Here is a 17,887-nt window from a genome sequence, read left to right as displayed (position 1 = left end):
TTCAGCACAACATGCTTACACCAAAGGCTAGTCAGTTGATACTGCATTGCATAGGGTAGTCCTGTATATAGAAAAAGCCTCGGAACACCAGGAATATGCCCTAGGTGTTTTTTCTGGACATTGCAGGGGTTTTAACAGTGTCTCGAAATGACCAATCATCGAGAGTCAGAATTTGATTGAAGTACATCCGGCCTTAACAAATTGGATCGGCTCCATGTCAAGCTATGGTGTCTTTGCGAGACCCCGTACGTGAAAACGCCGCAGGGTGGAGTATTATCCCCAATAATGTGGATGCTGGTCATCAACCATTTGCTTAGGTGGTTCGACAGATGGCCAGTCAAACGCACGTGTATGCAAATGACGTTTCAGCCATCACAAGCGGCAGATGCCTAACAACAATCAGCTCTCTGATGCTTCGGGATTTACACGCCAACGTAATATTTACAAGGAAATATAAGGACCCTAATTATACTAGATGGTAGGTTAGGTTGAACTGGCCGGTCAATAAAGACCTTACATAGACTGAATGTGGCCATAGTGTTACCAGAATTTGTTTGACGACCAAACGGAAGAATCCCAATCAGGTGCCATGACACATGTTATAGAATAACTTCGTCCTCTTGCGAAATACTAGCAGTAGGACCCAGCTCAATTGCTGACTCGAGATCTGGCAACTCTGCCGGCCCTTTTAGCTGGAGCCTTGACCTAGCGAACGCAGAACACGAACACAGAACGTGCTCAACAGTTTCTTCTTGCAGCTCATACTTCCTACACTTGCTGTTATTGACGAGGCCTAACTTATAAGCATGTGACGCCAGAAGGCAGTGTCCAGTCAGTATGCCCATCGTGAGCCTTAAGTCTTCTCTCTTCAGAGATATGAGCCACTTTGTGAGTCTAATATCGTAGGCTTTGCACATGATCTTAGAAATTTTGCAGCCCCTTGCTTTTGTCCCGTATCGTTTTAATTTCTTCCAAACGGATTGGGACGTCTATCGTCGACTCAGTGTTGCACCCTCCTTTGCCAACTCATCGGCCTTTTCGGCGGCCACCGTGGTGTGATGGTAGCGTGCTCCGCCTATCACACCGTATGCCCTGGGTTCAACTCCCGGGCAAAGCAACATCAAAATTTTAGAAATAAGATTTTTCAATTAGAAGAAAATTTTTCTAAGCGGGGTCGCCCCTCGGCAGTGTCTGGCAAGCGCTCCGATTGTATTTCTGCCATGAAAAGCTCTCAGTGAAAACTCATCTGCCTTGCAGATGCCGTTCGGAGTCGGCATAAAACATGTAGGTCCCGTCCGGCCAATTTGTAGGGAAAAATCAAGAGGAGCACGACGCAAATTGGAAGAGAAGCTCGGCCTTAGATCTCTTCGGAGGTTATCGCGCCTTACATTTATTTTTTTTTTTCTATCCCTTTATGACCGGGAACCCAGTAAAGATGTATGGCCCGGCCTGAGCGAAGTTTTTCCAATGCTTCTTTGCATTCCAGAATACTTCTTGATGAAGTACTGTGTGAGATTATTGCCTTAATCGCAGCCTGATTATCAATATATAAATTGACGCGACTGCAGCTTAAGAATTTCAGTTGCTTTCGTCACTGCTTTAATTTCCGCCCGAAAAACGCTGCAGTAATCTGGCAGCCTGTAGGATCTACTTATTTCTGGATCGACACAGTAAACAGCGGACCCAACCCCTTCCATTAATTTGGAACCATCCGTATACACGTGTAGAGTATGTTGTGCCATTTCTGCACCCTGGAACCAACCCTGCGGCTCAATTGTGGCCCCAAGATCTCTTTCGAAGCTCAGGCACGGGACCATATATTCCATTTGCCCATATTAGATGGCGCTATACTGCTGTGGCCATAAGGCCTGCACTCAAACTGCCCCGGGGACTTAAGCCTTGTTGCAGTTGCTAACGCGATGTTTTTGGCCATTAGGTCTGCAGGCGGGATGTGTAGATATACTAGATGGTAAGTTGTGATGGAAACTCCTTGTGGAAGAAATGGCAAACAAAGCCTCCGTGGCACTGTATGTATGCGAAAGAATGCTAGAATGCACGTGGGGCCTATCGCGCAAACTCTTTCATTGCGCATTTATGGAAATTGTAAAGCCCATAGTTTAGTGGGTAGCCACACAAAAAAGTATGTATACTAAAAAGCTTGAGGAGGTATGCAGATTTTCAATGATTAGGGCAACGGAAGCGCTGAAAACTACCACGACAGCAGCATCCCATGACATTCTGCAAATCCCACCAGCAGACTTAATATAAATAGCGCTAGCAACTACAATAAGCCTTCAGACCTCGGCAACTTGAGTGCAGGCCATAGCAGCATAGCATCCGCGCAAGGATACGGAAATTGAAGAACATACTATACACGTATATACCGATGGTTCCATACTAACTGAAGTGGTCTGGTCTGCTGTTTACTGTGGCGATCCAGAAATTAGTAGATCCTACAGGCTGTCAAATAACTGCAGTATATTTAAGGTGGAAGTTGTAGCCGTGAACCAAGCAGCATAAATTCAAAAGGGAGCGTGCTTAAGCTGCAGTAGCGTCAATATGATCTCATAAAATACTTAATAAAGAAGTGCCCTGGTATGCAAAGAAGCATTGGAGAGACTGCGCTCAGACTGCACCATACAACTACACTCGAATCCAGGCCATAAATGGATATAAGGTAACGAAATTTCCAATGGGTTGGTAATGAACGGTGCAGCACTTGATGGATCGACATCCAAAACCGGTTGGAAGAAATTAAAACGAAACAAGAGCTACATATGATCCATCAAGCATAAAAAACGTAGACAGAAGCTCTTTATCATATCTACATAGAGAGAAGACTTAAAGCTCTCTATGGGCATACTAACTGGGCACTGCCTTCACATGCTTATAAGTTAGACCTCAATAGTAACAACAGATGCAGGCAGTGCGAGCTGCAGACATAACTAAACGGTTGAGCACAGAATGTGTTCGTGCCCTACGCAATTGAGGAGAATACTCAAGCTGCTAGGGATGGCAGAGTTGACAGAATGAAACTGGGTCCTAGAAAACTTTTAGTATTTGCCAAGGGGACGGAGTTATTCTATAACATAAGTCTTGTTACCTAATTGAGGTTTTTCCGTTTGATCGTCATACGAATTCTGGTAACACTATGGACACATTCAGTCTATGTGAGGTCTTTATTGACCGGCCGGTTCAATGTTACTTAACCTATTTATTCATGAATAGTAAATACATACCGATTTTCGCGACATTTTGTTATGTGTCGTTCCTCCGTTTTAGTCAGCACAAATCTATTCTGGCTCAGTGTAGGCACAACGAAGTCAACAAAAAGTGAATAGTAAAATAATCTGTAATTAAAAATAAAAAATTAATAATAAAAATAGCAAGTGAATGAATAGATAAATATAGAAGAATTTAAAATATAAAATTTTAATTACTTAATAGCAGTTGTTGTTATGAAAAATTGGTTTTTATGTCATTAAAATACAATAATAAATATTGGTAGAGTAATAAATTATTTTGATGCATTCGCTCTTTCTACGTCATGCACTTTACATATATTTTGATTATTTTCTTTATTACTGTTTTGTATAACCGGTTCTGTTTGACTGAAGATTGACAGTTGAATTGTTGAATGCAATGACTAAAATAAAATAAAATATTTTTTTATTTTACCAAGCAAATAACTCACTACTACTTTTATACTATTAAATATTTGTTTTATTCAAATGATTTTTTTTATTTTTTTATTTGTGTAGAATTTAAGAAAGAGTGAGAAATGTTATGATTTCAGCTTAAATAATGATTCATGTATTAAGGGAATATTTGCTAAAGGTTAAAGCTTTGATGTTATGTATTTAGTAAGTACTTAGAAATTTTAAGTAGTCATTTATAGACGGTTTATAATAACTGTTCTTCTTCTTGTACCTGGGAAGTCATCCCACTTTTCTATTAGATCTCCAACATCTAAGAATAACTGCATACAAGGTTTTCCCTTGACACCATCAAAATCGTGAGTTACGGCCAAAAGACCGGCGTTTAACACGCCTATATTAGCTTCACTTGTTTGTATGCTTGTTTGTAACTCTCTAGGCTAGGTGCGCAAAAGAGAGTTAGACCCATCTGGCGGAAATTATTGAAGACTTGCGGCAGTGGTTAAATAACTCGCTACAAAACGAGCTGTGCTTAATAGCAGAGACACGAACCTCTGTGCTATGGCGCTACTAACATAAAATATTGTGGCGAATGTTGACATCACTGGGTTATAAATAAAGGCACAACAACAATAAAGTAAACTGACGCTCTTGTGTACATCAAATCAATCATCATTTACACACATACATACAAGGCAACGAAGAGATAACTCACTCATAGATGTAGTCATCAGCCGAAGTGTTACTCACACATACACACGTATATATGTAGCTCAATTACCAAGCAGGAGATACAGCAGTTCTAGAAAGCGAAACGTCTAGACTTTAGTAGAAATATGTGCATGAAGCAATGGAGAGTATAAAAGCAGCGCAAGCTGAGTAGTCAGTAATCAGTTTGATTTAAACATTCAATTAGTTGTGAAGTATAAGTGTTATTGTGAGGTACTCTCAAAGTAGTCTAATAAAGACCATTTTGCATTACTGAATATTGGAGTTATTTATTCAACAGTTTAGCGATTCGAACGTTAGCAGAAAGTTTCAAATAAGCGAAATTTCGCTAAATTCATTACAATATCTAATTTGATTGTAGATACTAAAACGGCACCATATTTGCGTGTTTTTTAGTTTTTTTAACTATATTTGTACTTTCACACTCATGCGAGCCTATAACTTTGTTGATTGGAATCCGATTTTCAGTTTCTTCAAGATCGTTTAAGAAGAGATTTATACCTTTCCAACGATATATGTATATATCGTTCTCATCCCCGCTCGTTCGGCTTCCTTCTCCTCCTTCCTTCAATCTCTCTGTATATAGCTTTGTATATGTTTCCCCTTTTCTTATATCTTTATCTGATCCCTTTATTTTCCACTCCTCTTCTGCCCCTTCACCATTTTACTTTTCCTTAGCTTCTACCGTCTTCTTTTTTTCGTTTCAATTTCGGCTCTCCACATTTCGGCTTCTCACTCTGCGGCTCCCTTCCCCGCTCAACCCCTTTCTTCTCTTCCTCATACACACCTATCCCTTTACCTCGTGTTCTTCCGTTTCGATTGATTTTCTACTACTATATCTATTTCCTTTTCAAATGCCTTTTCTCGTTCTTTTCTTCTTGTTCTCCGTCTTCCCTCATTTTTTTTTTCGAAATACACTCCATTTCCGCCTTCTGTACCTCATTTTATCCTGCCAACCTTTTATTCCTTTTCCGCTGACTTTTTCTTTCGACTTACTTTCCCCTTTCTTTCTTTTAACCAACCTTTTCTTCTTTTACCTTTACACTATCCCTTCCCTCGCTGTTCCTATCCAGAAAACACAGTCTGTAACGTTAGAGAATTTTTATATAGGCATATTACATTTGGCAAGCACTCCCGAGTGTATTTCGGCCATGAAAAGCTTCTGTTGTTGTTGTTGTAGCAATAAGGACACTCCCCGAAGGCCTTGGGGAGTGTTATCGATGTTGATGGTTGTTTGCCTTATGCAGATCCGGTACGTTGCGGTACCAAGCCCGAATATCTCAGGAACGATTTGTTATGATCACATGCGACCTACTAAGCCATACCGCCCTCCCTCCCCCGAGATCCAAGACGAGTTCGGGGTCGCCAGAGCCTCGGCCGTTAATGAAACAGGATTCGCCACGGATAGGTGAGGTTGACAATTGGGTTGGAGAAGCTATATATTGCGCTGGCAACCCCCTAAAAGAGTTGCGCTACACAACCCCTTGAATCTATTTGGTATTTTAGTCGCCTCTTACGACAGGTATACCTACCGCGGGTATATTCTAACCCCCTAACCCGATGGGGAATGAAAAGATTCTCAGTAAAACTCATCTGCCCTGCAGATGCCGTTCGGAATCGGCATAAAACATGTAGGTCGCGTCACGCCAATTTGTAGGAAAAATTAAAAGGAGCACGACGCAAATTGGAAGAGAAGTTCGGCCTAAAATCTCTTCGGAGGTTATTCGCGCCTTATATTTATTTATTTTTTTATTAGATAACTAATGTAATCTCGACTTGAGAAAATTGTTAGAAAACTACACTAGAAATGGAGTCGAGAATGATTACAGAACTATTGCAAATTCAATTCACAAAAGGATTCCGTTAGAGAAATACATTAGAGTTCATTCGGAGAACTATAACTCTTCTCGATTTGATAATTATGTAGGTCCCATTTTGTTTGAGAACGCCATATTTCTAAAGTATTTCTCGAGTCGACTTCTAACATTAGAGATTGGAGAACAGGTCTAAATATCAAATTTTCCTCTAAACTTCAGTGTGTGTTGCGTATTTCTCTGCGTTCCCTAACCTATGCCTTTTATTTTCCCTTCCCCTCTCTTTTTACTACCTTATCTCCACGTTCTTTCCCACCTACTGCATTAACTTGTATCTTCTCCATTACCTTCTCTTCTTCTCATCTCTCTGGATATACGTATGTTTATTTGAAATATTTTCGAATATATAGCGTATCACTCTTTTTTCTCAAAAGACCTGCTTATTTCATATTACATACCATTTTTGTTTAATAAACATATACTCGGTTCTAGATGTTGACTTTATATTTTAAAAGGTTTCTGTTTCAATTTCTCCACCCTATTTCTCATACTATTACTCATCTTAATCACATATGAATTCACAAAAGTGTTGGATATTTGATTAAAATAGTTGCGGGCATGGCTATTTTACAGAAAGAGGCCTGACTCCCCACATTTCCAAAACGACAGACAATTTAAAATAAAAAACTATATTTAAAAAGTGTTTAATCAAATTTGACCTGGAGAAGCAGTCATTTTGCACCCGATCTTTCCAATCTCCAGTGTAAATGTTATCTACGCCCCAGCTCTGATGCCACAGATGGTCCAGATAGGAACTTTTTCTCAGGCGGAAAATTTTCAATCAATCCCTGGTGTAACAGCGGATCCGACAGCACAGTTCTCTAACGCAATTAAATTCCATTCATTCCCATTACATGGTCTAGTCAGAGTAACTGCTGGACTGTTTTTTTTTCGCACAAAGGCCCTGTTTGAATGAAGCCGTGTACTTCTTCTTGAGACCTCGTTTCCTGATCGTTTGCTCGGGATTTGAACGTCGGAGCTTTATTACATTCGGGTGCTCATTATAATACGTATGTATTATACAAAACCAATACAAAAACAAAATGGCTAATTTTTTTTTTTAGCCACTTTAGCTACCGACACTGCACTCTGGTGGTGGTGCCGTTGGCCAATTCCACTGACGCAAATATGAAGATTAAATGAAAAACAAAACAACAAAGCATATAAAACCGCAATCACTCAACCGGTATGTGGTGTTTAGTGCATTTTCATTTTTACAAAATTTGTGGTTTTGACAATTATATGTCGACGTAGAGTCACAACCGTAAATGCACTTCCGATATTCCATACATTACATAAGTCATTCGGTCCATCATTCATTCAACCATGGCAAAGTGGGCAAATACATAATTGAAATAGTCAAATAAAATATAATAAACGCACTTTCAATATACCGTTATTAAGTGGTTTTAAACAAGTCAGAAAAAGATATGTATGCACATTTCAATTTCCTATTTATTGGTGATGTTTGAACCTCAGCCAAATTTACTGTGACGATTGGTGCACTATGGGGTATTCTCAAGAAAATCAAAAAAAAAAAATCAATGGATAAAATTTAGCGAAAAATCAAAAACAATTTTGACATGTTGGTTAAATCCTAACCAAAAGCAGGGGTTTTTGAAATGCAATATGCCAGTAAATGATTCCTTCTTTCAGTTTTTCCATAATATACAAAAACTAGCAGACCCGTCAGACGTTGTTCTGCCTTAAATTTGGTCTACCTGCATACATTTTAATAAGCTTTTTCTCTCTAACTCTGCCCTCCCCTCTTCACTTCTTCTTAATCATTTTATTCACTCCTCCCTCCTTCTTTTTCGCTTCATATATCTCTATTTTCGTCTCACTATATTCTTTCTCAGTCTCCTTATCCTTCCCTCTTTTCTGCTTCGCATGCATATTTATCAGTTTTGCCAGGTTGATGCGACTAAATCAAATATCACAATGAACTTTAGAGCTCTCAGCTACAGCTTTCATTTGATATCCATATTACACACACATTCTAGGGGTATCCGGGTCCAAGTTTTGGCCTATATCTCGAGACCCTAGTCACCCAGCGGTATAAATTACTCTGTACTAAAGCATACATCAACAGCTTCAGTTTGATACCCATAATGTAAAAACACATCCAAGTGTTACCCTGGTCCACGTTTTGGCCTATATCTCGAGACCCTAGTCACCTATAGGTATGAAAACTACCCTGCACTAAAGCACCCATCAACAGCTTCAATTTGATACCCATAATGTAAAAACACATCCTAGTGTTACCCTGGTCCTCGTTTTGGGCTATATCTCAAGACCCTAGTCACAAACGGATATGAAAATTACCCTGTACTAAAGCACTCATCAACAGCTTTCATTTGTTATCCTTCTTGTATAAACACTTTCTAGGGGGTATCAGGGTCCACGTTTTGGCCTCAATCTCGAGACCCTAGTCACCCACGGGTACGAAAAATACCCCGTATCAAAGTACACATACACAGCTTCCAGTTGATGCCCACATTTTACACGTTGTGATCTCAAGAGCCTATCCAGAACGGGATAAAAAGTATCCTATGTCTGTCTCCTGGTTCTAAGCTACCCAATTTTCCTCCACCAATTTTCAGCCAAATCTGTTCATCCGTTCTTGAGTTATAAATAGTGTAACTAACACCACAACCTACGCCCGAATTTAAATAACGCAGCGAATGCTATGTACATATGTACGTATGTGTCGCATCGTACCTAACTCAAAAGCAATTAGCGAGAACAGTTGACACCGAACAATCACACATACGAATTTTTTGGTAAAAATGTTACTTTTGTTTAAACAATTTGACTGATATAAGAAAGGAATCAAGTATTTTTTTTTATGCAGATCGAAGGTAAATATTTCAAAGTTTTACCGAAAAGTAGAATTTTTTAAATCCATCCATCCGTTTATGAGTTATAGCTGTGTAAACAAAAATTTTATGATTTTTTACTACATTTTGGCAATTTGCCACGCCCCTATAATATATATCTTCAAATGATATTAACTGTACCATCTCACGTAGCTAAGCTTTCAAATGCAAAAAACCGTTTTAAAATCGGAGCATTCTGTGTGAAGTTATGTGCATACATGGCATTTAGCGACTTTATTTTATAAGATTTATAGATAATAATAAAATAACAATTACACAGGCCGACAAAATTTAACTAACATTCAGGCCCAGACAACATACTATATATTTCCTAAGTTTTATGATGCGCTGAATCCAAATCTGGCCTCAGAATTGCTCTACCAGCTCTGGTTTTCGAGATATCCTGACCTAAAATTACAAAAAACACCGTTTTTGCCCATATTTGAGATTATGTAGCCTTACAGATGTTTTCTTTCACCAAAATTAAAGAATGGCATCTTTAAATACAAGTCTTGCTTCTTTCAAATGGCGTTGAGTTTGCTCAAATATCGTTTTTTTTCCGCTGAGATATCGCATTTTGAAATTTTCATGTTTCTTTAGGAGATACGTGGGGGTTGGTGGATTAGGAGTTAAGTTGGTTAGATCACTTGCGGTGTGAGATATCTAGATAAATAACACTTATTTTAAGAAAAAATATGCGAGTAAACGCTGTCACCAGGGTTAAGTGGGTTAGCCTGCTTGCGGTATGATAGGGGTGGTTTCTAGGGGTCAGGGCTGTGTGTGTGACTCGGTACCCGAGGGTTAGATAGTGTAGGGTGTGGTGAGTTAGCACACTTATGGTGTGAGACAAAATTTTAAGACAAAATATGACTCAATTCAAGAAAATTAGTAATCGAATATATCATGTCTATGTTATCTCAATCGATTTTCAGGTGTAGGAAAATTTAGAAACATGAAAATTTCAAAATGCGATATCTCAGCGGAAAAAAATGACATTTGAGCAAACTCAACACCATTTGAAAGAAGAAGACTTGTATTTAAAGATGTCATGTTTTAATCTTGGTGAAAGAAAACATCTGCAAGGCAACATAACCTCAAATATAGGCAAAAACGATGTTTTTGCACTTTTAGGTTAGGATATCCCGAAAACCAGAGCTGAGAGAGCAATGTTGAGGCCAGATTTCGATTCATCGCATCAAAATACATCGAAAACATTTAGTCCGGTTTCTGGGTCTTAGATGCTGTCGGCCTGTGTTATTATTAATCGGTATTATACTACACAGAGAGTTAATGAAATAATTAGTCAAGTTTTTGACTGCGAATAATTTTGCGTAAAACAGAAAAATTAATTATTTCATTACACAAAATTCTTACTCCATTAAGCTTCTGTGTGAAATCGGTAGTAAGCTCATTAATTCTTAAAAATTAATTAAAGTTTTGTTAATAAAAATATGATGCTGAAGAATTGTGTGACAACGTTTACACTCCAAATACATAGTGTGCAGAACCAGATTGCTGACAAAGACCAAAATTGGATAGGCGGTAAAAACTTTTGCATTGTTCAAATAGCCGGGTCAAGATATTTCTTGTTATGTTGTAAATAGCAGGAACGTTGAATGGCTTAGAACTATTTTAGAGGGTTGCATACAACTGAACCACGTCCCGCAATCTTAGAGAACGACTCGAGTAGTATTCATACCGAAGGCCGGAAGAACCAGTCATCTGACAGAGAGATTACCCTGTAAAAATTGTTGGATCATGTGGTCCACTTGTGTCATACTGGAGTACTCCATGGATTACTCTGATGTTATGCTGAGCTGGAGTATATGGTCCAGTCCTAGGACATCGCAATGTTAATTGGACCATATTTTTTTGTATGAATTGTGATTAATTTTGGAGCACCCGCTTGGTCCATAGCGAGTACTCCCTACATGCATGAATGGAGTACTTGCGATTTTTGCAGGGTAAAAGATGTATCTATAAAATCGAACATAAATGAAGCATTATTCTTTTCAGCACAACATGCTACACCACAGGCAAGTCAGTTGATACTGTATTCCATAGTGTGGTTATGAATGTAAAGAAAGCTTCTGAACACCAGGAATATGCCCTAGGTGTTTTTATGGACATTGTCAGGGCTTACAATGTCTCGAGATTAACAATCATCGACAGTCTCAACTAGATCGAAGTACAGCCGACCTTAACAAATTGGATGGGCTCCATATTAAGCTGCAAAATGATTACGTCGCAATGGGGTCGCCGTAGGGTGCGGTATTATTACCAATGCCGTGGAAGCTGGTCATCAACAAATTGCTTAGGCGGTTTGACAGAGGACCAGTCAAACCCACGGCATTGGCGGTTCATCATAAGCGGCAGATGGCTGCCAATAATCAGCTCTCTGGTGGATAAGGCTCTTTAGGATATACATACATACATGCCTGGCCATTTGGAATCGCCAAAGCGAAAAACTCAGATTTAGTATAACTTACTAGAAGATATGAGGTCCCTAATTGTTAAACTGGGTCGATTTATTAACCGATATCGCGCCATCGATTTTTCGATAGGATTTGGGCTCAGGAAAAAAAAGTTCCACTACGCATACCCAAAAAATTAATTAAGTTTTTTTTCATGACCTACTAAACAAATTTTCATGTATACCCTGCCCGACCCAAAAATGGCCGCTAAAAACGTTGTACGTTTTTGAAAAAACTGTTATCGACAACGTTTTTAGCGGACATTTTTGGGTCGGACAGGGTATACATATGAAACATTTTTAGTAGGTAATGAAAAAACCTTAAAAATCAAAGTCGAAAAAAGTCAAAAAAATTAAATTTCGCAGGCTCGAAAATTATTTTTTTGGGTACGCGTAGTGAAACTTTTTTCCTGAGCCCAAATCCTATCGAAAAATCGATGGCGCGCAATCGGTTAACTTTCGTCCATACAAAATCGACCCACCCTACTAATTGTACTAAGCTTAAGCATGGAGGGGTAACCCTACAATAAAATTACAGCACAAAATATATAGAAATTATACTAGATAGAAAGTTGTCGTGGAAACTCCATGTGGAAGAGATGCAAAAGAATGCTGGGATGCTTTACTATGGGATTCTGGTTTGATAGACAGCCAAACAACAAAGTACGTTTACCAAAAAGGCTTGAGGTGGTATACAGATATACAGATTATCAATGACTTGCAAACCAAAAATATAGCACTAGCAACAGCGTTCCAAGTGCACAGCTGGGCATGTTATGTTCGGTTTCACCTAAACTTAGACTTTCTTACTTGTTTCTTTATCTGCTTTAGCTCTTACTACTGACGAAATATTTCGTTTTGAATAAAATTTCTTTAAAATACGCCACCGTGCGGCATAACAATCGACATCATCATTACAACGTGGTCAAAATAAAAATATTTAATTGCCAACAATTTCTGAACAACATTTTATATACATATATAGTTGGATACACATACATACATGCCAACATACAGCAGTAAACACGAAATTAGCAGTGGACATTTTTATTAAATTTCATCAACTAAATACTTCCTTCTTTTATTTTCTATAACTTACGGCTTTTTTAAGTGAAACTATTAGAATCAATCTCAAAAACGGTTTTCAAAAAAATTCGAATATTCCAAAAATTAGCTTATTATTAACGAATTTTTAATTTAGAGTTTTTTGAGTATGCAACGCTGTAACCCAATCCATTTTATTCTGGCAAAGTAGTAGAAAAAATTTGAATTGATTTTTGAAACTTATTTATTTATGTCCATGAAAGTCTGAAATACACTTCGGAAAAAAAATGTTAAACATCAATACTAATTACAAAACTGCATACTTAAAGAATTTAGAAATCTTTATATAAAAAAGTTCGAAATTTTCATAAAATTATCTCAAATTTTAAAATTTTTTCGAAAATGTTTTTGAGACTAGTTCATGGGCGGATCCAGAGAGCCATTTGGGTGGGTCGAACTTCTCGAAAAAAATACGATTTTTCGGTAGGCACTATCGCCTTAATCGGTGTTCTCAATCCAAAAAAAATTTATTGTAACGAATTTACTGCAATTCCTCTTATTTGCAACCTTCTGCTAACGTTCGAATCACTAAACTGTTGAATAAATAACTCCACTATTCAATAATGCAAAATGGCCTTTATTAAAGTACTTCACAATAACACTTCTATTGTTCGCCAGATAGCGTTTTAAATCAAACTGATTGTCGTGCCTCTACTGTTGCTGCCTTTTATACTCTCTGGTTTCCTCGTTGCATATTTCTAGGCTTTTCTATTCTAGAATTTACTAGTTAGTTATCAGCTATAAAATTACCAGCTATAACTACGTTTATAGCTGCTCATATGCGCGTGTATATGTGATTGATACTTGCACAAATTATTGCCTTCTTTTGTGAGCATCTCAGATAAGATATATGCATGTGTTTGTGCGTCTCTGCTCGTATGGACATATGGGTAGACATAGTGATTGATTTGTTGATGTGCATACTAGTCACTGCTTAGTATCGCCTTAGAGATGATAGTACCCCTTAGTGCTGTTAGTATTCGTCACAGTATGTTAGCATTGCTCAGCCATTCATCAGTCCATTCGTCAGCCTGTTTTCCCGCGGGGTCATCCTCACACGTTTTTTCCCAATAAACTGTCATTTAAAGAAATGTATTGTAATGAAATTCAATACACTACTTCTTCTAACCGCGACTAATACTCCTGTAAAAAATCAATATTATTTCAAAATGAAATATAATTATGTGATAATTCAATACTTTACGTAATATTTCCGGCTTTTAAAATGCTACACTGCTAAAATTGTATATGATCAACTTCGTAAGGTCGACTTAAAAACTGTATTTGACTATCTTGCAAAAAGCGCGTGGCGACGCCTACTAAAGCCGCTCGAATCTTTTGAAAATCTTTGCATCGACTTCAAAAACGGTTGAAGATGTTGTGATATTATTAATAAATATATTCCCTTTTCAAAATAGAACTTCCCTAGGTTAGAATCACAAAATCGGTAGATTACCACGCCCACTTTCTATATAAAAATGAAAAATACACATATAGAACACATATACAAATTCGAGATCTGTAGTCTCTACCGCTTATTTCCATATATTTGGCGATGGTATGTATATTGTTCATAAAATACATTTACACAGCAATCATATATATTATTTCTTGGAATCCAAATCTATAAGTAAAGTTTTGGTTGTGAAGATGGAGATTTGGCCTATTAGCGAGCTTTGGGCAATTTTGGTCGTAGTGCTTTTGTTTAGCTATATTTTATTAAAATAATTTGCTAAAAATAAACGATTGTGAGCACACAAAGAAATCTATTTGTACTATGGCACTATTGTAAATATTTGCTCTGCATTACCGGCAGTTGCTATTGTACGCTAGATGACAGCGCAAGCTGTAAGTTTTAATTGATTGATAGAACAGCTAATTTCTGTTGATATTTGATAGAGACTTTTATATTGGATATTTATAGATTTGTTTTCCAAATAAGAGCGAAAAAGGGGCCCGTACATAAAAACAGTAATTAGAAAGAATATATATGATTAGCATTAAAAATTAATAAGCAGAGCAGTACGGAAATCGGCGAAAATTAACGATTTTCCATGAAACGCTCATACTATAGACTTTGTCATTGCACTTCTAAGACAGATTTACTCTCACCCAGTTTCCCCCGTGGATCCAGCACTGGAATAGTTTTCGTAATTTCAATTACTAAATCCGTTGTTTTTTCTTAATTTATCTCAAATAAAAAAGAAGAATTTAATTGAGGAAAATTTATTTATAAAAATGTCACTGCTATTTTCGCGCTCGCTGTTGTCTTTTTTTTTAATAAACCGTCCTGCTTTTTTGTTTACTGTTTGGTTTAGGTGAAATTTGTTAAACCAGCAAAGCAAGTCCAACAGCAGCAGTTGTACTGACCATGCTGGTGTAAATCACGTAAATGAAATGAAAAACGAAAACGTGTTTTTACCTTAAAGTTTTCATTCGTCGCAGCAGCGTTCATTTACCTTTCCCTGCGGCGGCTTTGAGGTTATTAAAATAGCGAGGCTATTTAAGTTCCATAGAAAGAAGAAAAAGTTAAGATCCAGTGGAATTTAGAAATCTACAAAAATGATTCTCAACATAACGATTGAAAAATATTAATCTTGAGATAGCAAATGACGAGAAATTAACGACAAAGTATGTATGTACATTGAAACGATTGTCTCACATGTTTAATAGGTTTGGATACAAACCAGTTTCGGGCTTGTGCCATCTTCAGTGTAATTCTTCGTTTTTTTTTTGTCTGACTAGTGGGTATAATAATTTCTTGCCACACCCTAAAAAGATCTGTGATGCTTATAACCCAGGGCCGGATTAAAAGCTAGGCAGAATAGGCAGTTGCCTGGTGCCCCCGATTTTAGGGGGCCCCGAAAAATGAAAAAGACTTCTAAAATTTTTTTTACAAACAGAAAATTCTAGAGAGTAAAAGAAAAATATAACCAGAACTGAAAATAAATTTTACTCAAATAAATAAAACTCAATTGACCGCATTCAAAAGGCGACGGCCGACAAACTAGAAAAGGGTCCTAAAATGGACATTTCCGACTCATTTGACAAATTGTATGAGCATGCAAACAAGTGTATCGAAGTGAAGGGAGAGTATATTGAATAATAAAAAAGGTTTATAACTTGTCTTCAGTTGGAAGGTCATACTGGTGGAAAGTCTAGCAAATCAAACTTTAAAGTTTCTTACTGAAGACTGTGGTTTAGATATTCAAAAGTGTAGAGGTCAATAATATGACAACGCATTAAACATGTCCGGGAAGTATAAAGGTGTGCAATAAAGAATATTGAGTTTGAATGAGAATGCGATCTATGTTCCCTGTTCCGCGCATTCCCTTAATTTGGTTGGAGAGCATGCTGTGAAGTGCTATTTTTATGCAGTAGATTTTTTCGCCATTATGCAGACATTATATAATTTTTTTCCGTTCCACCTATCGTTGGGGCGTATTAAAAAATAAAATAAACAATCAGAAAACTTTGAAGACATTGTCAACTACACGCTGGGAAGCACATTCGAATGCGACGAATGCAGTTTATGATTAATTTGATATCATATTAGAGGCTCTAGAAATCACTGCTGATGATGAATCACAAAATACTGATACTCGTTATGTGGCGACGTGTATTGCGAATAAAATGCAAAAATTCGAATTTGGTTTCATGTTGATTTTATGGATCTCTATTTTGACTGCTATGCGTTCAGTGAGTAAGTCATTGCAAAGTGAAAAAGCAGATTTGTAAACGTGTTGTTTTTTGTACGGATTGTCATTCCGTGAAAAGTTCAATGATTTCGAGGAAAAAACAAAACAATTATTACCTGGTGTAGGTTATACAGAAATCGTAAAACGTACTCGTCGTAGAAAAAACCAACCTAATGACGGAAATGCTCCAGAAGTTCAGAAGTAGAATTTTCGCCTCGCGATGATTTGAGGACAAAAGGTTTCCTCGAAATCATCGATAATCTTCAAACGACATGCGAAAGTGTATATGGAAGTTTCAGAGAGATTTACATTTCTCATCAACTTTTCTCTAAGTGATGGAGACCTCCACGAAGCTATAAATAACTTAGTTCGTTTTTATTCTAGAGATTTGGAAGAATTTTTCATTGAAATGAAACAATTCCAAGGTTACGTGAACTCCAGATACACTGATGCACAAAAAACTCATAGTCATTTGTATAAGATCAATTAGCCGATGTATTTCCTAGCACAGAAATAGCTCTTCGGATTTTTTTAACAATAATGATCACGATCCTTCTCGCAATTAAAAAGAATCAAAGCTGCTGAAAGAGCTACAACGCGACAAGACCGACTCGAGATGTTAGATATACTTTGCATTGAGTCAGATTTATTGAACAAAATCGATATTGATGATATAATTGATGAATTTGCAAAAAAAAAAATGTAGAAAACGACATGTTTAAAATGTAGATATTATTACATTGACAATAAAATTTTTATGAAAGATATAAGTTTGTATTTTTTAATCGAAAAAAGGGAACGGACGCGAAAAAAGGGCCCCCAAATTGATGGTTGCCTAGGGCCCCGTTGAGGGTTAATGCGGCCCTGCTGATATCCGTAAGCTATGGCAGATACGACCTCATACGACGTATAAACATTCTCTAGAACACATAGTGACACAAATCAGATAATTTTCTAGTATAATATAAATACAGTTTAAGAAAACTAAAAAACACGCAAATATGGTGCCGGTTTAATATCAATCCACATAGATATTTAATGTTGATAGCACCGTAGCACAGAGGTTCGCGGCTCCGCTATTAAGTACAACTCGTTTTGTAGCGAGTTATTTAACCACTGCTGCGAGTCTTCAATAATTGCCGTTAGATGGGTCTAACTCTCCTTTGCGCCTAGCATACATACATACAAGTGAAGCTAATGTAAGCGTGTTAAAAAGAATGAGTATTTAAAAGCGTTACTAGCCGTGTTTTTTTTTTTTACACGTAAACGTCTATACGCTTAAACTTTATATGGACTCCTAAGCGTCAAACTTTAAACACACCTCTGAAATTGCTGCGCATAAAATGTGTACTACTAAATTTCAATACGCATTATACTCAGATGTAACTGAAATATATGTTTATGTTTCACCCTCTACACTAATTCTATGTGTATAAAAAAACACGGCTACTATATTCAATTCTATCCAGTAGGC

At 37.3% G+C, this 17,887-nt stretch overlaps 1 protein-coding gene across 6 annotated transcripts in view; it reads right to left on the bottom strand.

Moving 5' to 3' along the window:
* Moe (Moesin) overlaps nucleotides 1-17,887 on the bottom strand; it is a 274,557-nt gene that overhangs the window by 43,871 nt on the left and 212,799 nt on the right. For all 6 annotated transcript variants that reach the window (XM_067783785.1, XM_067783786.1, XM_067783787.1 and 3 more), the window contains one exon: nucleotides 3,240-3,350. In XM_067783785.1, coding sequence (XP_067639886.1) covers nucleotides 3,240-3,254 — 15 coding nt within the window. In that variant the 5' untranslated portion in view covers nucleotides 3,255-3,350. The remainder of the gene's footprint in view (nucleotides 1-3,239; nucleotides 3,351-17,887) is intronic.

The sequence above is a fragment of the Eurosta solidaginis genome, chromosome 4 (genome assembly GCF_040869045.1).
Source record: "Eurosta solidaginis isolate ZX-2024a chromosome 4, ASM4086904v1, whole genome shotgun sequence".
NCBI lineage: Eukaryota > Metazoa > Arthropoda > Insecta > Diptera > Tephritidae > Eurosta > Eurosta solidaginis.
Note: the sequence above shows the minus strand (reverse complement) of the source record. Positions and strands in the feature narration are given on the sequence as shown.